Genomic DNA, 24,031 nt, shown 5'->3' with positions numbered 1-24,031 from the left:
GACACTTACTGTTGAGTTGGAAACTACATGGTATTTTCCATCCTCACAATCTTACCAAACCTGTGTGAGGAGAAAACTTCAGTTGGTTTTTAGAATGTCTGAGCAAGAGCCAAGGACTTTGTGTTTACCTTTCTGTAGCAGGGCTCTGCCAAGCACCTTTGGAAGGGCTGCATGCTCTGGCACCCATGAGCAGCTGTGGCTCCCATCTCTTCCACGGGTTCCATGTGCCCAAACCATGGCTTGTTGTGGAAAATGGAGCACACTGGTAATCCTGTGAGCCCATTTGGTGTCACCTGGCTGTGTCCTGGCACCTGCCTGCCAGCTGTGGGACTCTGGATGGAATGGAGTTACTCTGTGAGCTCTCCTGGATTCAGGGTATTGCATGAGAGATCTTCAACAGTGGAACGTCCTCAATGAGCCTTGGTGGTGCAAAGATAAAATGGTACATTTTATCTGTCATTAAACTGTGATCTACCAGTTAAACTGTCCTCCAGAGTAGGGCATTTAAGGTGCATTGCCTTTGGCTGAGGGTCGGTGCCTGAAGAGTTTCAATAATCCTGTTTGAGGAGGAAATCTAAAGACACCAACTTTTATCACTTTGACAACTTTTCTTTGCAGGAAGCTGTGTTTTTATGAAAAATCAGTATCAGTTTTATTCTTTGACATGTACTACTTGTGATTCCATTTTTTGCTAATTATCACCCATACCACATTCTTAAATTTCTCCCTCCTGCCCTACCTGCCCCCAAGGTTTTAAACATTTCAGCACTGTTTCTTATGCATATCCATCATCTGAGAGACAAAAATAGGTTGAAATACTAGAAGAACCAGTTGGCTGGATTTCTTTCAATTTCTTTTGCATTAGCTAAAAATGTGGTGTTAAAAGCTTCTGTGTTACCTGACATAGAATAAGATTAAAGGCGATTTTAATGCTAGTGTTATGAAATTTTGGGGGTAAATGATTTTTAAAGCTTTGGGATTTTTTCCTTATTTGTTGGGTCTTGTGTTTTGTTTTTTGGTTTTTTTTAAACAGGAATCTTACCCCTCTTCATCACCAATATGGTTTGTAGAATCAGATGACCCAAACCTGACTTCAGTCTTAGAGCGTTTAGAAGATATTAAGAAGAGCAATACTCTGGTGAGTGAAGTATTTTGGTTATTTTGGACATTTATTTGGGATTGTGTGCTTACTTGGCTTTGTCACATTAACAAGTTCAGTTTTAGGGTTATTTGGGGGATTTTATAAACACAACTTTCTCTTCCAAAAAGCTTAGGAGCCAAAAGTAATCCAAAAGATTTGAGGCAAGAAGAAAAAGATAACTTCTTTTAGTGAGTAAGCTTTTAAGTAATGTTTCAGTCCCAGTAATTAGTGTGATGTTTTCTGAAAATAATTTAACAGTGAAGTGGATGAAAATGTTAAAACTGCTGAATAAGAGAGCTGTTGTAGAGTTTTCTTTGCACAGAAATCAATTGCAGAGGCAAAACTTTGTACTCTTGAGAATGTATATTCTCCAAACCATTACTCTAATACCAAGGATTCTTGGTTTCTTTAACCTTTCCTTCTTTCAAAGGAAACTTGACCTGAGAGCTTCTAATTCATCAGAATGTTTCTTAGGTACTGATACATTTAAGCAGTGTTGTGACTTTGGACAATTGCTAAAGGAAATCTTTGTATACAGATTCTGATGGCTGTTTTGTAGCTCAGAAAACTCTCAAGCATTGTATCTTACTTAAATACCATTTCATGTAGTGATGGGAGCTCAGAGGAGAGGCACATTAATATAAAATTAATTTCCTAGTCTCTCTAGGAAACTGCCCTTGAATAGAGCTTGGAAATAAATTTCAGTACAAATGCAGTTTGTGCCTCAAAAAGGGGTATTGCAGCATACTGATAAACTCAGGTGATCTTTATTAATAGATGATATTAACATTTTGTGTTTATTTTGGTGGACATGAATGCAATACGTACTAAACAAATCAGAATACTGCTTATTGAATGGATTATGTGCTTAGTATTTGTCTGGTTTGGGAAAAATTTGGAATGTTCTTTCTGCAGAAAACCCACTACTTATGTATGTTGGGATCATGTTCATCTAGGATACCCAGCCTTATGTAAAAATGTACAAGTGTCTTTTTCTGAAGATAGGTTGCATCTGAAGATAGGATGCATTTGACTTCTAGCAAAAATAATTAGGAAACCAATAAAAGTGAGTCTTTGTGGGCCTTGCCATAATTAAAAACAATTGTAAAGGGACGTTAGGGCTTTCATGCATTTTGTTGGATCTGATTGCACAACATTTACATCTCTGTATTTTCTACTTCAATTTGACTGAACTACATTCAGGAGAATATTATAAATCTTAGTCTTTAAGCTCTGCCTGGAAAGGGGCAGTAGCAGAAAATCTGGCTAAATGAGCTTTTTGCTTAAAGACACTTTTCAGAAGATTGTGCAGCTTGAAGCTGGTGTGGCTGATATTCAGGTTCTGAACGAGGTATTTCCTGTGCGCAACGGCCTGCAAGAGGCTGGAAAGCTTTGTTGTAAACATGCAAGGGACTGTGCTGAATTGCATATGCACACGGACTGCTTATGTAGCTGGTAAGAAAACAGCTTCTGCTATCAAGATTGTACTTGCCCATGTAAAAAAGCTGCTGGGTTGATGTAATAGACACCTGTGATGGCCCATTGGTTTCTCAGGAATCCACCCTGCTTAGTGCTGTGCCAAGGTGAAGGCAGATGGGAGTGGCTGAGGAGACAAATACTTGCACTACAAAATCTGATTTCTTTTTTTGCTCCAAAGACATGGCTTGTGACTTTTTAATTTGGTTTTTTTTTTTCCCCTTCAACTCTTCCCCATAGAACTCCCTCCCTTTCAATGGCATGGAGCACTCACACAGAGACTTTTTGCAGCAAAGAAGGGATAGAGGAGTACAAATCCAAAGGCTTCTAATTTATCACAGTCTCATAAAAATTCACTTAGTTTAATTTAGAATAATCTAGAATGTTTCAAACTACCTTTCATTTAATTTACTGCAGGTAAAGGATCATTAGTGCCATGTTGCTCTAAACTCAGAGTTACTGGAGCAGTCAAATTTTGAATGGAAGAAGGCATAGGACTCTTGCAGGAGCTCAGCTGTGCTAAAAGCAGTGCTAGCACATGTACCCTGCTTTAGCCTTTGGTATTCTACTGCCCTTTCTACCTGCTTTGTAATATGGGACAGGTGTCAGCTCTTGGGAAACTGAAGAATATGCTCTTCAGGCATAAATGTTTGACATGTGGAAGCCTTGTCATTTGACATGGTAACACAAAAACTGATTTATGATGTTGAAATCCTACATGTGTTTCCTGGAAAATCTTCTGTGGGTCTGAAACTGTGCTAATTACCTTGCACCAGCATGTTGCTTTTACTATGAAAATTCATCCAAACACTAAAAATGTTGAAAGATGATTAAGAATGTGATCAGCAGGGATATCCTCAGGTTTGGGCAGCTTAGCTGCTTGGTTGTCAATGTCAGGCAAGTTTCAGTCAGCAGATGAAGAGGCTACAGAGTTCTTTCAGCCCCTGGTGTCTCCTGAATTTCCTTCTGAAAATCAGCCATGCTTTAGATTTCCTAAGTGTGGAACTGCCATCTGCCTTCTAGTGGCTGTGCTATGCAAAAGAGAAATCTTACTGTGATTTCCCTTGTTCTGTTTAATATGATGGAAGTTACATGATGTGAGTCTGAAGCCTCAAACCTTATTTCATGAGATGTTAACTATAACTCTACACTATTTAGAGGTTTGCTTTTTAAAGAGAATAGGGAAATGGGCTGAAATTCAGAGAGGCAGCTTTAATTCTCACACTCTAGACCTTACATTTGCATGAAAGATGTCAAAAGTAAGTACACAATTCCTGGCATAAGTATGTTTACAGCTTGGGTAAGCTGCTGTCTTGAAATACACTGCTTCTGTGCTAATATTTTAGATTCAGTCCCACATGGAGGCATTTCAGGGAAGAATGTCTCCTGCAAACTCCCAGTGTGGCAGCAGCTATTTCTGCAGTGGGAGTGGAGGAGACAAAATGCAGGAATCAGCTTTGCTTTGGTCTGAAGCTGCCCAAGGCTGCAGAGTGTGGGGGAGGCCAGGCCAGGTACTGTCACTGGCACCTGATAACCCAGTAGTGGCCATACTCCAAGTGACAATTACTGCTTCCCTCTGTTCCCATTTGTATCCTTCTTCAGCACTTTCTCAGTGGTAGGCTAAGATTTATTGATGCATTTATTTTTATATAGATATTGTGGGTGTAGGTAGAGACACACAGAATAATGAAGTCTTTTTATGCTTAAACTGTACTTCTTAAATTCATTTTTCTTCGTAATCAGGAAACAGGATGTTTCATAGTGAGCCCAGCAGGATATTAATACCATCAAAGGTATCCTAAAATTGTTAATGCTTTCATACTACATTAGGAAGAAATCTTCATACATAAAAAAGCTTCCTAGTGTGGGCTAGGAATTTTTCAGAAAAAATTGTTTTAAACTGTTTTCAAATGTGCAGGACATTAAGATAGGAAACACAGTTCCAAGAGGTGTTTGTGTTCTGAACCAGCATTATTGTGTCCAAAAGAACCACCAACTTCTCAGAACTCCTGAAGCATTAAAAATTATAGAGGCTGTGTATTCTAATGGTGTATTTTTTGTTATTTTGATACTAATTATAATCATTTTAACAAATTTAGAAGTGTGTTGTGTTTGGTCACTTGAGGGTTTCCTTTCTGCAGGCTATTCACATCACTCCTTTACCCTGTGGGTTAGGAGCTCTGGTTACTGTTTACTCTGTGCTCTAGGCTGTTTGTATTCCAGGGCACCTCCTGGTGTGCTGATAGCTCACTTTTCTGTAGTAGCCTCCAAGTGTGTGTGTTAAGCATTCATTTTACAGTAGTCAAGCCTGTGAAGTTACCCTGGAAATACATTTAAATTATTAATACATGACAGAAATCTGCTCTCCCTTTTGATAGTCTGTTCATGTACATACCAACACATACCAAATCTTGCTTAGAGCACAGGGCTGGATCAGATGTCTTCCAGACGTGACTTTCAGCTCAAATTACCCTGTGATTTTTCATACAGATGAGCAGAGGATAAGGGATAACAGTGATGGTGAGTGACCCATGGCAGAAAGGTCAATGGTATTAAATTAATTCCTGTGGAGGAAAAATGTAGCAATAAGGAAAAAGGGTGGAAAGGTTGTACAGACAGGATCAGCTTCTTGCTCTGCCACCGCCTTTGCAAATTGTAGACACTGATTGCAAATAAAGCAGCTGATCTATAAAAATGAACTGCAGTATGAGTTGCATTAAGGTAACCCTGCAGTGTAGAATCCTGCCAGGGAAGGGGATCCCTGCTCTCAGCAGGTCTCTGCCTTCCCCTTCATGATGAAATGTGCTTGTGTGCTGAAGCACACCAGAACTGATCTACCACAAGGCTGATAAGTGCCACAGAGCAGAGTGATCTGTGGTGCAGTGGAAATGAGGTGGTGAAGAGCTGTTGGAGGCCCTTGTCAGGCACAGCTGTAACTCAGCCCAGGCTGTGCCAGCACCTTGTTGTTTTGAGGGTGCTCCTGTTCCTTGCTTGTGGTGCTGTGCTCAGAAGCAAGGGAAGCTCACAGTGTGGTAGGTCCTGGCTGCAGAAATCCCTTCTGAATTCCAGTTCAGCTGACAGGACTATTTGTGGGGAGGAGGGGGACTGAAGGAAGCAGGGCAGCAGTTCTTAACTCTCCAGTCCTTACTGTTTCTCTGTCAAGGCACATCTAATACCCTATTCATCTGCTTTTCCAGGGCAGTGCTAATTGACCAGCCCAATGGTGGCAGTCTTCCCTCACTGCTTAGATTTATTTTTGTATGATTCATAGAAGATTTAAACAAATTATTGGCTCTGTGAGAAAAGTTACAGCTCCTGGAATTGTATGGTTTATGCTCCAGCTCTCCATGAGGCAATGTTTGTGCAGAGACAAAGTTTCTCAACAAAATGTATAGCAGTGCAATTCTAAGTATCTTGCACTTACTGAAAATAATAGTTCTAAGACCTGTGGTTCTATCTGGCAACCAACTTTTTGATTCATTAACCTGATTCCTGTCTGCTAAACAATTTCATTATGTTCTGGATACCTGAGAAGCTTCCAACGAGTGTAGAGTCTTGGTGCTGATGAGAAATGTGATTGTTACAAGAAGGGTTTTTGCCAAAACCTATCGTGTCTCATGGATATACCCCTAAGAAATGTGGTGCTGGTGCCTCAGTCCTTTAGGTGATACCTGCTTTATTTCTCAGTTAGGTTGATTATCTGCTTTATTTTGGGGTTGGGTTGACTATCATGAATGATGCAGAAGCATTGGTGTGATAGTGTTCTAATGCAGGCTGGTACCTCAGTTCATGGCCTCAGATGGATAAATAACATTCCTATGGAGCACAATGTTGAATTCTGCTGCAGAAGGGAAAAGCACTGAAGCTTTCAGATAGCATAAGGGCAACATTTTCCTGTCACTGCTAGTGATTAGGGCTTGGAAATGAGCTCTTAACCCTGGACAGACTGAATTTTTCACTTCCAGTGAGGTAAGGTGAGAGCATTTAAACTGGCCAATGGCAAGGCTTTAGACAAGTATTTTGGAGTGTGTGTGCAGAAATGCCTGTCTTGCATGCTGCCCTCGACAAGTGGCAGGACAAATTCTCCTTGGTTTTGGGAAGAAAAGTCCATAAATGGATGTATGATTTCTGCAAGCTTCATCTAGGTTAGTATTTTGCAACTGATGAGATGTTGACCCTTTTACAAATAGATTTTGCAGTCCTTTTTTTTGTTTTCCTGACATAGCTGTGCAAAGACCTTGGAAAGGTAGGAAATGCAGTAGTATAATCTTTATATCTTGGCCTTAGCTAGGAATCTGAGGCTGCCTACAGAAAGTGAAGAGCTGTAGAAATCATCTTCATTAGTGTGATGATCAAAGAGCAAACTTAATGTTTTTTTCTGCCTTACATTAGTGAGTGTGAGGTGGTGCATAGTTTGCAGTTAACAGAGCACAATCAGTGGAACAGGCTGGAAACACAAATCAGAGATAGTAACAGATTGTGCCTCACCCTGACACAAGATACAGCAAGCAGAGTGCCTGGGCTCCAGCTCAGAGCCCTCCTGGCTCCTGGGACTTGGACAGGGTTGGTCTTGCTTCTGCTGCCTCACTGGTGTGCCCTGTGAAGGAATTCAGGGCATGGAAAACCAGACTGTTCCTCCTTGGTTATTTAAGCTGGGAAATGGGAATAGGCTATTTTATCTCATGGAATGTGACCATTTGCTTATTCCATAGTGATGTGTGGCTCAGACACCTATGCTTGGAATAGATGATGCTGTCAGACCAAAAATGTTTTTTCTGCTCATGGCTTTCTTCTTATACATAGGAAGATGAATGGGAGTCATTGCTAACTTGCCATGTCCTTGAGTTTCTGTTGTGGGGACTTTACTACAAAGATTGCAGAAGATATTTTATTCCAGCCTTAGCAGAGTTAAATGCTGTACACTGACTTCAAGTTCAATATCAATGTGTGAAGAAAATTCGAAATATATTTCTCTGTGCTTTGGTTTAAATGAACTTAACCATGTGTTTTTGTTGTTTTTAGCTTCTTCAGCAGCTGAAGCGATTAATATGTGACCTCTGCAGATTATATAATCTTCCTCAGCATCCAGATGTTGAAATGTTAGATCAGCCATTGCCAGCTGGACAGGTAAATCAAAAAAGCTTTGGACACCTTCTTATGCCAATAAAGGAATTGTTTTTTTAACTCCAAGAAATAAGATAATGGGAAAGATTGAACCTTGTGTAAACCAGAACTGAGATACGAAGCACTTTTGCATTACGGTGTCTTCAATCTGAATTTTATTTACAAAATCCATTTACTAATGGTGTGATAATATTACCCAGTTCCCTTTGAAGTTTCTGTATCACTGCAAGGTGTGTATGTGATACCAGTGCTGTCAAGTTTAATTCCCTCCTTAACACTATTCAAGCCAATCTCTGTGCACTTGGAGTGCTTCCCAAAGTTACTTTTTCTGAAATATTTGGCTCTTTGTGGAAGAGTATGTGTTTCACAGTGTGCAATTGGATGAACTACTGTTGATGTTTTCCTTCTTCAGTCCCTTGCAGAGACATGGGATATCAAGGCCATATGTTACTTTGGGTAGGGAGGTACCTTGCTTATTTCTTGTGCACTTGAAAAATTAAGGATTGTGAAGGCCTGAGGTGGTCTTCTTAACCAAAATGTTTTGTATTGTGTTGAAAACAGAACTGGTAACTGACAGTAGCTGTTCTTTTCTGTTTTTTAATAAGATTATGGGATCTTCTTTTGTTTATACACATTAAGATGACATGATTGCTAAAATACTCCTTTAGATTAACAGATGCTTTCCTGTGGTGACAGTGCTATAGTAATGACAAATAACTTGCTTAATTTTTGGTCACATTGTAATCCTATAGGTAGGTCCTTTTTCTGAGCCACCCACTCAGCAGTGCAGCTGTAAGGCAATGGGCTGTGCTATTAGGGTGTAGCTTTGTGAGGGGTCTCACATGTGCTGTGAAATTCAAAAACAAACTCATGGAAGGTTTCTTAGCCAGAAATGTCAGACAATTTCAAGTGAAATAAGAGGGGTCTTAGTAACTCTGACCAAAGACATATCTGCTCCCATATATTGTCTAGAGCAGTGTCATTACTTTGGCAAAGGAAGAGTGAGCAGAGGACAAGCATATCAGAATACTCCTGAGTATTTCTGCAGCTCAGAGTTCCTGAGCTTGGAGTGGTATCCTGAAAGAGAGTCATAAAAATTAACTCAGTGCATTGTTTTGCTATTTCCTCAAACAGGCTAATAGCAATGGCTACATGATGATACTAGTGGCTGCATGGCAGTTCCAGGTAGTGAGAAAAAGAATCCATTAGGTTCTGGAGGTCTAAAGTTGATTGAGTTTTTTCTTTCTAGGGGTGTAGCTTGTAGATAGATTCTAGTCAGAGCCATGATCTGATTTCATGCTTAAGGGATGGTGGGTTGTAACCCACTTGATGTGTTTGTTGCATTTGACAGTGTTCAGAATAGGATGTTCCTTATCTGAATTTAAAGCTTCTACTTACAACTTAATTGGAATTAATTGAGACATTCGATTTATTTTTGCTTCGTGAAAAAGTCTCTTCAGTGTCATATACCAGGAAATCATCTTTATGCATCTTACCCTTATCTGCAAAGGACGGAAGTTTGACATGTAACTTTTGCATTTACTGCTTCTCTTTGAGAGTAGACTTGCTGATTTTGAAAGCAAGGAAAGTATGCAAAATTTATGCAGACCTTTCATTGTTGTATTGCAGAATGGAACAACAGAAGAAGTTACATCAGAGGAGGAGGAGGAAGATGATATGGGTGAAGTATGTCTATATATGAGATTGTTTTCCTAATCTAGTAGAATTTTGTCATTTTGCCTTGCAATGTCTGGCTAATAATTAAACCAAACTGTAACATGTAACCTCCCTGGAGTTCAACAGAAAAGATAATTAAAATTTGGATGTTTACCTGAATGTCAGCTTTCCCTTCAACCAGAAACCTAGTGAAATTTTCTTCTTAAACCTAGATCTCAGCTGTGAGGTACTTGGATACAGAGAATTGGACATCTGTTTGTGCTTTAGTCAGACAATACATAACATTGTGTGCCAAATCAGTAAGTTTTTGCATTGTTAACTCCTATTTCAAGCAGCATGTGAACTGGCTCTGATATAGTTGGAAGTGCCTCCCAGACTGAAGCAGACTTGCTAAGAGTAAATCAGTTTGCTGACTCATTAAATGGGTGAACTAGTTTTTGACTGTAATAAATTGAAGGGACTGGAAGGACATCGAAGCAGACACACTAAACTTTTATGTCCATCTCTGGCAACATGGTGCTCTCTTTAATGAGCTTTTTAGTTGTAAGAATCACCCTTTTTGCTTGCATCTGCTGCATTGTAGAATAGCTCTGAGATTCTTGCTTTCTACACTACTATAGACTGCCTTATTATAGTAGAACTGTTCTGACTTCTTCAGATTTAGATATTTAAGGTTTAGTAAGAATGAACAACTCTCTCTGAATAAATGATCTTCCTATAGAAAATATCAATGCTACTGAGTTCTTAAATTAATTTGTAGCAGCCTTTCTTATGCCATATTTAGCCTGATCCAGACTACGTTTGCTGGAGCTTGTGTTTTTCCTTAAAGGTGCTGTGTCCCATGTCCTGCTGGCACAAGGCTCTGGTTGCTTGCAGACTGCTAGAGTAGCCTTTTGCATTCTGTTTGGGTTACTTTGTAAAAAAGAGAAATGGTCTGCCATTATTTATCAGCTGTCAGGGGGCATTGTGTGTGGCAGTGATATCTGTAACCTGTAATCTAGTCCAAGTTCTAGATGGAGAAGCAGTTTTCAATTCCTCAGCTCTGTCATTGGAGAAACATGAGCATTTTGAAGAATACTCAGTCTGAAGTCTGTTACAGCTGAAGGAAACAGAGTTATCAGATGCACCCAGGTGCATTTCCTGTTACATAGGACATCTTTGAATGTGGGTTTTTCTGCCATGCAAACTGATTGTGCATGGAGAGCAGCCCCAGGTGTGCCAGAGCTCTGCATACTGGAGTGTATCTGGTAGTTGTGTAACCAGAATCTGCTGGTGTGGCTGCTGCAGTGCTTCCCTTCTCGTGTCAAGGTATTTACATGCTTCCCCTCCTCTCCACAGGCAGCATTTGAGTCACCTTCAGGCAATTGTCTGAAGCTCAGAATGCTTCTCTGCCACAAAGATAAGCCCATCTCAGGATACAGAGTGGAGGGGTTTTAGTGCCTTGGTCTAGAACGTAGAACTGAAGTGTTGGCTTGGGTGATCAGAATGCTTGACCACAGAATTTTGTCTTATGTCCTGATTCCAAAATTACTTTATCTAATCTCTAGCTGAAATGTTAGCCTTGAATAAAGTACACATAGTTTTCTAATATTTAACTTTCTTGAAGGGTTGTTGTAGCCCTGCCAGACAGGTTAATCACAGCTTGTGAGAAGTGCAATATAGCTAGGATTCTAATTGCAAAAGGGCCTTTTAGAAACATCTTGGAGCCACCCTACCTTGGGGTACTTTTGGATTCTCTAGTCCAGTTTGCTGCCCACTTCAGTGAGCTAATTCTCTACAGTCTTATCTTCTTGCAGAGGCAGTACTTGTTTCTGTGACCAGAAATGTGTTGTGAATTTGGGTTTCATTTCTATTATGAAGGTTCCCTTTATTTCCAGTGGTTATGTTGGCTGAGGGTGAAGTTAGAACAAAATAGAAATGGCATCCAACAATCACAAATCTGTAGTGCTGTGCAGTATGTGACTTTATCCCACATGCCTTTGGAGAGGGTTTCATTGAATGAAGAGCACAGGACAGTTATTTACAGTTAACTTCTCTCTCTCTTTCATAGGACATTGAAGATCTGGATCACTATGATATGAAGGAGGAGGAACCAGTTGATGGGAAGAAATCTGAGGATGAAGGCATTGAAAAAGAGAACCTTGCAATCTTAGAAAAAATCAGAAAAAATCAAAGGCAAGATCACTTAAATGTGAGTTAATGATTCCATGCTTCTTCTTTGCAATACTTCTGACTTTGAAACAGAGATGGTTTTCTGCAAAGAAAGCCCACTCCTATACACCTAGACATAAATTAACCTGTAGCTGACTGTTTACCTGCTCATCTCCAGAGGTACCCATGGGTTATCCCTCTATTTCTTGCTTGGTGCCTTTGTTACAAGCATTAGCTCTCCTTGCAGAATCAGCAGAATGCCTCCAGGCTTTGAGCTTGACTTTTGTTGCTGAACCCTTATTTAAGTAAAAAACTAAAGCCATAATTAAAATTGCCTGTGTTAAAAGTCACGGGTGACTTAAAATACTTGGCAAACCTGTGCTTTAAATCAATTTTATGCATGAGTTTATTTTTAAGTAATAGCTGTGCCACCTGGAAGTTACTGAAGGGTGGTGGATTGTTGTGCAGTTTTTTTATTGCCATGCATAAAGTCAAGGGCCTTCAGCAGCTCTGCAGCTTTGTTGTCAGTTTTCTGAGTGATCTTACCAGCAGGCAGTTGTAGAAAAGGTGCTTGTTCTCCAGAGGCTTAGAAACGTTCTGTCCCAAGTGCCAGGCTCCAGAGAGGCTTCTACTTCTCAGAGGTGCATGTAGGAGGGTGTGATGATGTCATACAACCTTAATTTTATTTACCCTGACTCCCAAAGAAATCAAAGCTTTTGTTTCATAGAGGCTTATAAAGTATAAAACATGAAATTTAATACCTCTGTTTGTGATCTGCTTCATCCACAGGATTTTAAAATTTTCACACCTAAACCTGATTGGCATTTCAGGGTTTAAAAGCAGGTAAACATCAGGTCCCAAACTGCTTTGGCTGTATAGTCAAGTCCTGTTTTGAGACTTGAGTAACCATAAGCACAACAGTCACTTACTGGTTTTGTTTAAACTTGAATGTTCACAGTTTGAGACGATGCCTAGTGAGGTTTTGTGTGTTTCTGTGTGTATAACTCAAACTCCTAATACTAAGGAGTCTTTAGTTGTTAAAGAAAATATAACCTCTTGCATCCTGAAAGGCATGGCCTGCTTTACAATCATCTAAAATGTGGCAGAACAGAAAAAAGGTTTTTGTGGTGTCAGCATTCTTCCTTGGTGCAGAAAGCCTCTTAAAACTGGCAGATTTTCTTTTGCTATCTATTCTTTTCCTATTTGGCCAATACTGCCTTTCCTTTTGCTTTTTCCCTCCACATTTAGTGGAGCTGCAATGAACACTGCTGGTTTTCTGTTTGACAACAGCAGATTCAACTTACATAATAGCTGTTTCTCATGCCAGGACACTCTCGTTGATGCTGGTGCATAAACAAGGTCAGCTGAGTGCAGGGAACAGGGTATTCAACTGCTGCTGAGGAACTGTGGTATTTTTGTGGGTCACCAGAAATAGCTGTGCTGCTGAAATAATTTCTCCAAGGACTTGTGGAAGTTTACTCCTAGGTGCTGGAGAACCAAAAGCTGTAGCTGTGCTACTGACCTAGGAAAGAGCTATCCCAGCAGCACTTTATTGGTCCTCCATGCTGCCAAAACAGGGGGCTTCTGATAGAATGTGTTAACCATGCTCTAAGAGCAGTTGTTTGCTGAGTGTCCTAACACAAAGCAAAATTTAAATCTGTACAGCCCCCACAGCTGGGTTTCTTAGAGGACACTATGAGTTTGACAAACCTAAATGCAGTGGCTAAACTAGTGTGGTTTTTTAGCCCTTTGGGATACTTTGTTTCCTCAGCAGAGGCCAGTAAAACAAACCCATGCCATTTACATGCTGCTTGTTGGAAAAGGGAATGTGCAGCATAAACCAGGGCTTTGACTGGTGCCCAGTGCAGCCAGAAGACTTTTCATTTCCTTTCCATGTTCTTTGGCCCAAGTCCATGGGCTGTCCTCTCTCCCTTGGCTGCAGTGCAGGCTGGAGTTACAGATCATGCTCAAGGCTTGTTCATGGGAAAGCAGTGCATGCACTCCCATTGTCATTTATTCCTCATAGGTTAATGACATTTTTCTGCTTTTTAAGATGTTGTCATAGGAGTTTTTAGTGTTTATGTGTGTTGTACAAGTTAAGAATGTGTATTTACTAATTTTGTAAATGAGTTCTGTCTTTGGCAGTATCCTTAATCCTATTCTTCTTGCTGGCATCAGGAAATAAATTTGGCTTTTGGTACAGTATGTAACTTGGAGCAAGAATTAATCCTCCTCTTAAAATTGTAATAACTTTAAAGAACCACTTGCTTACCTGTAGTTAAATAGGTCTTTGAACTGGAATCATTAACTTCAAATATTTAACAACTTGCTGCTGCTTGCTTTTCAGAGGTCTCTCCCCACATAGTCATTTCAGAGACTAATGCCTTTCTTATTTAGATTATGCTATTAGCTTTTCCTGTTTCATGCTGAGGAGTTTAAGCACTTCCCTTTAGAAGTCTCCAATGTCTGTACTTTCATCTTCAGATTTTATGAAATCTGAGGTGTCATTTCTATTTTTAGTCTAATCCTTGAAGGAAGTATGAAACTACTTTAACTTCTAGGAATGATTGTGCTTCTGCACAAATATAGGGAAAGTTCAGTAACAAATGGAACTTATGTTCTTTAGCTCTTTTTGAGTTACTTTAGATTTCAGTTTATTATCTTGGAGAAGTTTTCCTGTTTTGTTTCAGCAGGTGATTTTTGGTCTTGTGGCTAAATCTTCTGAAATTTATTGAGTGAAGAGGTTTCCTGTAGTGTTCTGATGTGTTCACAGTATTTTTGTGATCAGACAGAAAACACTCAGATCATTGGATAAAAAACTGCAGCGAGCTGCACCTCCTATCCCCTATAACTTGAGGGGGGAGAGCAGGCTGTGGGTGCATTTTGAGGGTTGGAAGGGGAAAAGGAGCCCCTGATGTCTCTGTGGCCTTAGTACAGCAGGGCAATGGCAAGTGCTGGTGTGACTGCACCACGAGGTTCCTGTTTCCAACAGTGGCTCATCCTTGGGGGGAAGAGTTTGAGAGCAGGACAGGCCTGTAGTGGTGCATCTCATGAATATTTTTCATGTCCAGCAGTTTTGGCTGGGAGAATTCCTGCATCAGGCCTTTCTGTTATGTGCAGCTCTCAGCAGCTGGCGTGTTGTCAGCATAGATGTGTGCCTCTTGCAGCAGGGATTTCTCCAGCTTACCTGCTCATTGTTCTGGAGAGCCACAACATAGTACAGGATGGGATGATTAAGTGAGACTTTTTGTGCCTATTTGATTACTTATTGGGAAAAAGAATCACTTGGGTCTGGTCCTGCAGCTCATTTAACTACTTCAGATAAAATGGCTTTGCCTTCCTGCTCTTGGCATCAGCCCCATGTGACAGATACCCATCAGATCCCATGATTGACCGCTTACGTCTGAGGCAGTTGCAACTATAAATCTTACTGTCACAATTTGAGAAATGGGAACTTTATCTCCCTTGGAGTGTCAAGTCCCACTTTTCCAGAAGGATAATGTTATTTATATCTGGGTTCAGTCTTTGAAATTATAACTTACGTGTACTGAGTTATGGAAAAAGTTTTTAATTTTAGTATCACTGTAGTCAAAACTGACCTCGATGCTCTGTGTGGTGCAGTGGTGGGATGCAAGTCGTGCTCTCTTCTAAACTGCATTTTACAGAGGCTCCAAAACCCACAAGTGACACCAGAATAAAGACGTGCTTCAGAGCACTGGTGTTTGCCATTAGGCTTCCCATCAGGTTTAGCTGTTACCTTCCTCTTCAAGTTCCTCCAAGGATAGTTCAGAGCACATAAAAAAAGCCCCTGTGCTAAACTCCTTAAGTTAAGCTTGCTATCCTCTTTCTCCTGATTGTAGATTACTGGTTTACAGTCCACGGATTCTTTAGAGCAGCAAGTGTAACTACATTTACTGCTGCTATATAAGGGGTGAGCAGCCCAACCAGAAACCCTTGGGGGAAAAAGGGTGAAGACAAAGACAGAGTGTGCTGAGGCTTGCTTACACACACTACAGCCAACTCCTTTAATACCACCTCATTTATCAGCTGTTATAATGGAAGTCAGGGGGATGTGGGTGTGTTAAGCTTTGGTTTTTAAATGTCTCCAGTACAGAAGATACTTAAATTTTCATTTGCCAAGATGAACTTCCAACATTATATATATAGAAATTCAGTAGTTTAATTGGATGAAAATAGAGATGCAAAGAGAGACGTAGTTTTCCACAGGATGTCTTTGACCATCTAACTTGTTCTTAAATTGCCTGTATTTATAGGTTGACAATCTGTAAAGTGTATGAAAATTCCTTCTTTTAGTAAGAAGTACAGTGGAAGGGGCAAGAATCTGCACAGCTCTGCTCAGAAGAAAACCAAAGTCTTGACACTTGTCTATGAAATGTCTTTCCTACAGACTCAACATATTGAGGAGTCCTAATGTTAATGCTCACAAAGCACAGCAACTATACAAAGAATGGTGATGAACACTGCTGTGTTAACTGGTTAAGTGTAATGCTTCCTTTTCAGCTAATCTGTAGATAGTAGTAATATGCAGATATTGCATATAAACAACATTTTTCCATGAAATTTCATGTACTTGATGTTTGAGAAATCCCTTCTTTGTCTGAAACTGCTCCATAGAGAGGAGCAGAGTAAGTAGAGAAATTAATTTGTCTGAAGCCTTGTTTGTATGTAGCTTTTGTTTTATCAGATGAAAGGAGATGCCTGTTATTTGCATGTTTAATAACAAGGTTCATCCTTCATACCGGTCTGTTAAGAAAAACTAGTGGAATTTCAGAAATCTGCATAATTAAATCCAAAGGTGTATGAAAATGAATAGCCTTGAAAGAAAAGTCTACAGATTCTAGTGTGAAGCTAAGTGTATTATTTGATATTATTGGACAGAGAAGACAGGACTATATGGAGGCTTTACCATCAAGTAACTGTTACTGATACTTAATTTTTATTAAGAAATAATTTGGTTTTACAATTAAGACCTTGTAGAATATAAAACATCACTGTGGACTTCAGGCAAACAGGGAGGATGTTTTGGGTATTAGGTAATGATCACAGCTGCTTCATGTTCTTCCAGAAATAGTTTTCTGACACTTGTGTCCAAAAAGGATATGTTTATAGGTGTTCATAGTGTCTGGAAGGAAACTGAAAAAAATAAGAATCTTTGAATTTTTAGATGGAGTAAAAAAGCAGCCTCATCAACTTACTTATTTAGTACTTGATAGAGACAGGCTGAATTATCCTAGGTGGGTCTTTTTTATTTGGTAGTGGGGCAGTTTTCTTTTTTGTCATGGTTTCTCCCCCCAGCCATGCTTATGAGCTCCATATGTTAGCCTGTATTTCAGTGACAGTGACTGAAGAACAGGAGCAGAAGGGAACTGCAAAGGTCCAGTGGAATAATAATGGAATAATCTGCCTTTTGGAAACAGACTGATGGTGAAAGCCCAAGTGCCACAGGGCCAGGGTTTGGGGTGGTAACTACCTTAGCTCATTTGGAGTCCTTGTTCCTATTCTGTATTTTAAATCTTATAATGCTAACTTTTATCTCTCTGTTTTTCAAAACTCTTGAACCTGAAGTGGTATTTTGGGTGGGATATATAAGCAGAGTAATCACATAACATAGGAAAATTGGTTTGAGTTTCTCTCACTTTGAGGTGCTGAGAAGTACAGAGCTGAACTCTAAAAGAACAGAACAGATTTTGCCATAGTTGCATAAATCACAAGAACTATGACAAGTCACAAGAAATATTTTGTATTTTAAGGTTTACATACCTTTGTCTTCCTCTGTGTAGATGTTGATTTTTTTTCACTCAATTGCAATAAATATTGCTTTTGTTCCACGTTTTCTAAATTCACTGCTTGGTCTTATTCCTCAGGAAGCTGCTGTTCTAGAGTGGATACTTACCAACTCCTGGACCTTTTTCAATGACCAAATAAAAATATACCTCTGAGAAAGCAATAATACCTTATGTGTAGAAGCTCACTCTCAGGATTAGGCTTACTTTTCTTCTCAGTGTGTAAAAGCAGGATGTAAAATTAAATATTTCACTCTGAGATGTACTGTGCATCCATCTTGGAAATTAAATTGCCAAAGATTTAGCTCCTTTACAGAAAAATGCCTGTTGTACCTTGATTAAAAGTTTGTATCACCTACAGCATTTAGTAGTATATATTAATGTTCTTTAGATGGAGGGCCTTGTTTCTTTGGAGTAGACTTTGCTCACCAGAATATTTAACTTTTCAGAAACCCAATTCTCCTACAGAAATTAATATATTGTTAATACCTTCTAGTTAGTAATGTAAAGTTGTTTGTAAATACTACTTTTCACTTATTTGGAGTCTTTTTTGTTTATTTCAGGGTGCAGTCTCTGGGTCAGTTCAGGCTTCAGATCGACTTATGAAAGAACTCAGGGATATATATAGATCACAGAGTTATAAAACAGGTAAATGCCTCAGATTTCCCTCTTTAAAATATACTTTAAATGAATTCTCTTGGGAAACACTTGCTGTTAACTTCTCTGTGTTTTGTTGTCCTGTGTCTGTATATAAGTGCATGTTTATGTGTGCACATATGTAAAAATACATAGATACATTATGTATACTCTTATTACATAAAGTAGTTTATTTGTGGAGAAAAGTCAGAACATACATTCCTTGCAATAATGATGTGAATTACAGTGGAAAACAAGCTTGTATTTTAAATTAGTTTGAGTAATGAGCAGTGATTATCTTGAGGTAGTGGATGGCTGTTGCATTTATTCCTTATAGGAATAAGCTCAGCAAAGGATTCAGCAAATTGAATTGCCTGAGTGTTACTGTATGAGAAATAGAAATTACATGGATTTTGGGCAAGTTGTATTCCTCCAGGTCAAATAGAAAACTCCATCACTGTAGCCAGGTGTCAGACCCTGGTGCAGGCCAGGGTGAGAACAGGAGGAATGCCTAATTAGGGAGTCAGTATAAACTTAAATACATTCTCATTTTTCTGGACTTCTGTCCATATTTATTTCTAGTGGACTTAAACCTCACTTGATGATGCCATTTTAATCATGTGTAAAAGAACAGAGGTGAAGAGACAATAGGTTCCTGTTTTGATTTGTCATATTTAACTTTTAGGTCAATTGTTTCATGTGTGGACATGCTGGGGACAGTGGTAAAATGTCTGGGGTATAAATTTGATGAGGTGACCTAGTGTTGATCCAATGCAGCCTCCTTCTTTTAGCTTTGTTACAACTGAGTGCTTGCCAGTGTGGCCCAATGACCCCTGTCTGGGAAGGGATGGATTAGTGGGTCTAGGGAGGAGCTGGAAGCAGGTCTGTGTGAAGTCATGGGGGATGCCTTACTGCCCGGTTTTGACCTTCAGGGTTTGTTTTGGTGGTCAGAGCTAAGGCTGGCTCTAACAAACCAGACTGTGAAGAGTGCTGTGGGGTGCTCAGTCATGTGGTGGTACCACTGGGGTCAGCCAGGGGCCCCTGGCTGGCTGTGGTTTGAGGGGAGGGCTTAGACTCTCCAATAATGCCATTTCTTGGCTTTAGATAAGCAAGACTTAATGAGTCGCAAAAGACTGATCTTGGTGTAGGAAAGCGTACTCTGACTTATGAGGAAGAGCAAATCTTGCTAAACTCTACAGAAGGATGAGGTTCTAAAGGGTGGGGGCAGTAACTTAGAGCTTATGACTTTGGAAATATGTAAAAACCCTGCAGCTGGATGCCTCATGTTGATCTCTAAAACATGGTAATGAAGTAGTGTCAAGTGGAGGTTGACACTACAAAGATGATGGCAATTCTGCTTTGAAACACCGTCCTACTGACACATTTATTACATTGTGCCAGTAAATTGATGCTGTTTGTTATAAAACCTGCCTGGATTAATTCCTTATGGTTTCATTTATTCTTCGACCTTGAGTAAATTTATGTTCTTGGTTCTTTACTGTGCACAAAACTCCTGCTTTCATAGCCTAGTTCTGCCTTTTGTTAGGTAACTGTCACCATGTGCACAGGCTGTGGCAGGTAATTGGCTTTTTAATGTCATTTTTGTTAGAGTACTTGCCCCATGGTCTATTTTACCCTAAATTTAATTTCTTCCTACTAGTGCACAAAGGGAACCATTGTGAAACTCCCAGGTTCTTGTAACTGTTGCAAGGTAATTTAATGCTGTTTTCATTTCTTTGTAAGACAAGCCAGAAAGGCTAAGGCTGATTTTTTGTTAGGTAAGGATTACTTTATTTAGTTTTCATGAGGTTAATATTTTTAGGACTGACTGTAGAACACTGGGAGTTCTGAAGTGAATAATACTTGTAGCAATAGTATTTTAATTTTTTTTCTTTTCTCTTGGACTGTTTTATAAAAAAGTACTATTAAAAGACAGTGGCCTCAACTCTAGCTGTGCATTCAAGGTGGTATCTATTTTAGAAATTAATTTCCTTTATCAAATGAAGCAGTGCTGGTGGAGTTCAAGCAAAAGATTACAAACTTGCCCTCAACAGCAAAGTTGCTTATCTACCTGGGAAATCTAGGGGAAGAATTGTCCTTAAAGAAACAGAAAATAATTTTCTTATGAGCTGACAGAAGCAAAAAATACTCCAGAAAATTAAGATACTCTGTTGTGAATTAGTTTCATTAGCGTGTTCAGATAATGGGAGCCATAAGTCCTGTAAAACAAGATTATCTCATTTCCACATATCAGATTGGAGATTCACAAATGACTTAATGTAATTTAAGGGATTGGGAAAGGAGGGCAAGAAACAAAGAATTTGGGGACATTAAATGAAATCTTTTCTGTTCATATTTTTAGCATCTGTTTTATTCAGATACAGTTCATATGGACCTCAATTCCCTGGTTTTATCCAAGGACTCTGTGGGATTTACTTTTTAAGATAGTAATGTTGCCCTAAGTAAGATGTTGCCTCTGTTTTGAAATGAATTGTTTTTCTTTCTACATTTCAATTTCTTACTTTTTTGCTTGCTTCACGGTTCTGTGGGTTTCTTTATACTTGATCACCTTTGAGTAATAAAAACCCCACCCCACCTTGTATTTAGCAAGAGGAACCTACCTTGATTCCTTTCCTAAATTAAGGACTTGTCCTTATTTTAAAACTGCTGTTAGTAAGTTAAATTATTAAATTATTTTAAATTATTATTGAAATTATTTTTGACAGGAACCTTTTTTCTCTCACTGTCAAAATTACAAAAAAACCACATAAATTCCTTCCAAGTAACATCCCCTTGATTATTCAGAAAACCCCAAACACCCTCCCTCAGCTTTGGATGGTGTTAAGTAGCTTCTGTATCAAGCCCTGGGGTCCCCTTGCTGCTGCTCCTGAGGAGACACAGATGCTGTTTGGCTCAGAACGTGGCTGCCTGAGGCTGCTGGAGTGTCTTGCACTGGTGTTCTGTCTCTGAGAACCCTCCTGCAGTAGATGCAGTACAGCCCGTGGGGGTACAGCTCTTCCTGCTGGGGAAGCTGGCAAAGTGTCTGGGCCTTGGAGCTGGAGTGGGACAGGAACTGTGGCTGAGAACAGGAGGCTCAGGATGATGGGAGGAGGGCAGGAGTGGGGCTGAAGGCTTAGTGAGTGGACAAAGGGCTGGAAGGTTGTCAGGGTCTCCAGCTGCTCACAGTGACCCTGGGATTCGTTAGAAAGTCTCTTTGCCCAGCTCGGCGGTTGAAGAAGGAGTCAGGGCTCTTCATTTCTCAGTCTCAAGGTTGTTTATTGTATCTTATCTATAAAATTCTTTCTCCTGTCCTGCCAAGGTCAGCTCAGCAGGACAGACAGAGGCACTCTGCCTGCCCCCAGGGTGGTGTTATGTCTTTATACTAAAAACTACCTGTACAATGTTTACAGTTACTTCCCAATACCCATCACCTATGTTAGACAGTGAGCTTCTACTCTAAACCAATCCAAAAGTGCCAACATCACAGCAGAAGATGGAGGCCAAGAAGAAGAAGGAGAAAGGCTGGGCACACCCAGTTCCCTCCATCTTGCCTCCTGAACCTCCATACCAAAAACCCCAAAATCTGCTTTTTCACCCCATGATAACTTCACTATTATTCTGCCTAAACTGTTGTGGCTTGCAGATCTTCATCTAAGGTTGGTGACTTGCTCCACGGGTCATAATCAAACCCACAGGTGTTTTGGGCTGTGTGCCAGGGTCTCTGTGCCCCCTGGCAGGGGTCTTGGCTGCTCAGGACAGCCAGAGGGATGCCCTGGGTTCCCATAGAAAGTCTCTTGTGATCTTCCATTGTTGAGCACGGTGTCAGGAGCCTTACTGTAACTTACTGCCTTCTCTGTAATAAGTATTGTTTGCTCCCACTTGGATGCAGGTGGAGGAAAATATTGTGGATGCAATCGTGGAATAGATTTGTCATTAATGGGAGTTGACAATGAGCAGAGTTCTGAATGTCAACTCTTTTGTTATTACATCAGAGCAGTACAAATTTAAATCCTTACAGTTTGTGACTTACACTAAGGTCAGTTCAGAAAATAGTGTCCTTGGATCTGGGGAATTGGAAAAAGGCCTTAATAGCTCCTTTGGTTGCTCCTCAAACAGAGATGCTGTGTCCCTGTAGCTACTGATTAAAAGGGACGTGGATAGCACAGTGAGTATGTGTTCAGGCCTACATTTTTATTCTAGACATAGAAAAATGAGAAATTGTGCTCTTGGCTGCAGTACCCACTTGTTAGTGGCACTCAGAAAGGAGAACCAAGCATGGGTGCTTTAACCTGTGTGGCAAGTTTTGAAATGCTGTAGAAATTATGGTGTCTGGACAGCTTGAAATGTCACATGTACTCCAAGTACTAATGCTTATAAGCTTCAACTGTAAGATTATTTTTATGCTAGAATAATAAAACTCAGAAATTACTATCCCCCATTCCTTGGGAAGAATGTGGTGACTGCAATGTGGTGGTTGTATTGCCTTCAGAAATTCTAGGCAAATTCCTGATTTGTATATGGCTTCCAAATAATTAGGTCAGCAACAAGGATGTTGTTAAATATTAGGCCAGGTAACAAGTTTAATAATAGTGGGTTAGTCTATATGCATGAATATTCTGTGAAAGAGGAAGTTTAATTTCTGTACATGACTGATACCATGCTCTAAATCTTGCTGGGTGGTTAAAGATTTATTGCTTTTTCCAGAGCTGATTGTGAATTTATGCAGAGAGGAAGCTTTGAATGTACAAGAAAATGGCAGATAATTTCCATCCTTCCCTGGGAAATGAATTGCACAACTGCTGTTTAACATGCTTAAAACAACCAGGCCACTGAAAGTCAACAGCTGGCTCCCACAGACCACTCCATTCTTTAGATGCATCTTTCTGGCTTCCTCAGTCATGTTGGGAATGTGCTTCATCCACTGCTCTATCTCCTTTTTGTTGGGTTTCTACTGCATACACTGCCCTGTGTGCTGTCCTGGTCTGTCTGTACTGATGAGAACCTGGGAAACACTGCTGCACACTCACACTGTGTTGTGAAATGTCTAAAAACATGTTGGTGGTGTACTGGGTGTAAAATACAGTGAGTAATAAGCAAGCTGGAGTTGTTGGTGTGGAAGGTTTGAAGGTGAAATGGTTAAGTATCAGAAAAACAAGTGATTAATGTGGAATTTTTTAATAGAAGTGAAAACACTTTTTCCTTGTAGCTCCTCAGAAGTGCATCTGCTACTGGAGGAAGGATGTGCCTCAGTATCCTGCCCATTGCTTACACCTGCTGACAGTATTCAAATTTAAAACAAAAAATGATTTTGCTAAGTTTTCTATCTACACTTTTAGTGCATAATTAATTCTATCTAATATTTCTACAGGGATATATTCAGTGGAACTGGTAAATGACAGCTTGTATGAATGGCATGTTAAGCTTCTCAAGTAAGTTAATAAAGTTTTTACGTGTTCTGTACAATCTTGTTTTAGTATTGCTGGAGAGATTCTTTTGATAAATGAGTATCTCTAGCCATAGTATATAAATCACCATTGCATTATGTGCCATAGCATATAATCACCATTACTGTAGTAGTACAGTAAGAGTAATTGTAGCCACTAAATAGTGGCTGTAATTCTGATACATAGAAACATCTAGAGATAGACCAGTAGTGATTGAGCTGGCAAAAAGACAGACCTGCTTTTCTCTGCCAGTGCTATATGTATTGCATTAAGTGTCATTACTATTCAATTCTAAAACTGCTCCAAAAGATGCAGCCTTAAATGATGAACATTCTTTTCAAGAATTTTTGCATTGATTTTATTTTTGTTTTGAATGACAGGGAAATCCAGCTTCTAGCTGCACTTAAGATGTGGGAAAGAACATAACTGAGTGTCATTAGTAGTTTATTTCTATTAGTTGTTTATTTCTATTAGTTGTTTATTTCTGTTCAGTTAAACAGACACACAGGACTGAGACTTGTAGCTATCACAAAAATGTGAATTATATAATACTATGTACCTTGTCTTCTGTCATTGCC

At 39.7% G+C, this 24,031-nt stretch overlaps 1 protein-coding gene across 1 annotated transcript in view; it reads left to right on the top strand.

Moving 5' to 3' along the window:
- UBE2Q2 (ubiquitin conjugating enzyme E2 Q2) overlaps positions 1-24,031 on the top strand; it is a 46,840-nt gene that overhangs the window by 14,708 nt on the left and 8,101 nt on the right. Inside the window, exons 2-7 of the mRNA XM_066558636.1 lie at positions 1,034-1,138; positions 7,640-7,744; positions 9,371-9,427; positions 11,469-11,609; positions 17,937-18,021; positions 23,378-23,438. Of these exons, the coding sequence (XP_066414733.1) occupies positions 1,034-1,138; positions 7,640-7,744; positions 9,371-9,427; positions 11,469-11,609; positions 17,937-18,021; positions 23,378-23,438 (554 nt within the window). The remainder of the gene's footprint in view (positions 1-1,033; positions 1,139-7,639; positions 7,745-9,370; positions 9,428-11,468; positions 11,610-17,936; positions 18,022-23,377; positions 23,439-24,031) is intronic.

The sequence above is a fragment of the Molothrus aeneus genome, chromosome 13 (assembly GCF_037042795.1).
Source record: "Molothrus aeneus isolate 106 chromosome 13, BPBGC_Maene_1.0, whole genome shotgun sequence".
NCBI classification, from domain to species: Eukaryota; Metazoa; Chordata; class Aves; order Passeriformes; family Icteridae; genus Molothrus; species Molothrus aeneus.
Note: the sequence above shows the minus strand (reverse complement) of the source record. Positions and strands in the feature narration are given on the sequence as shown.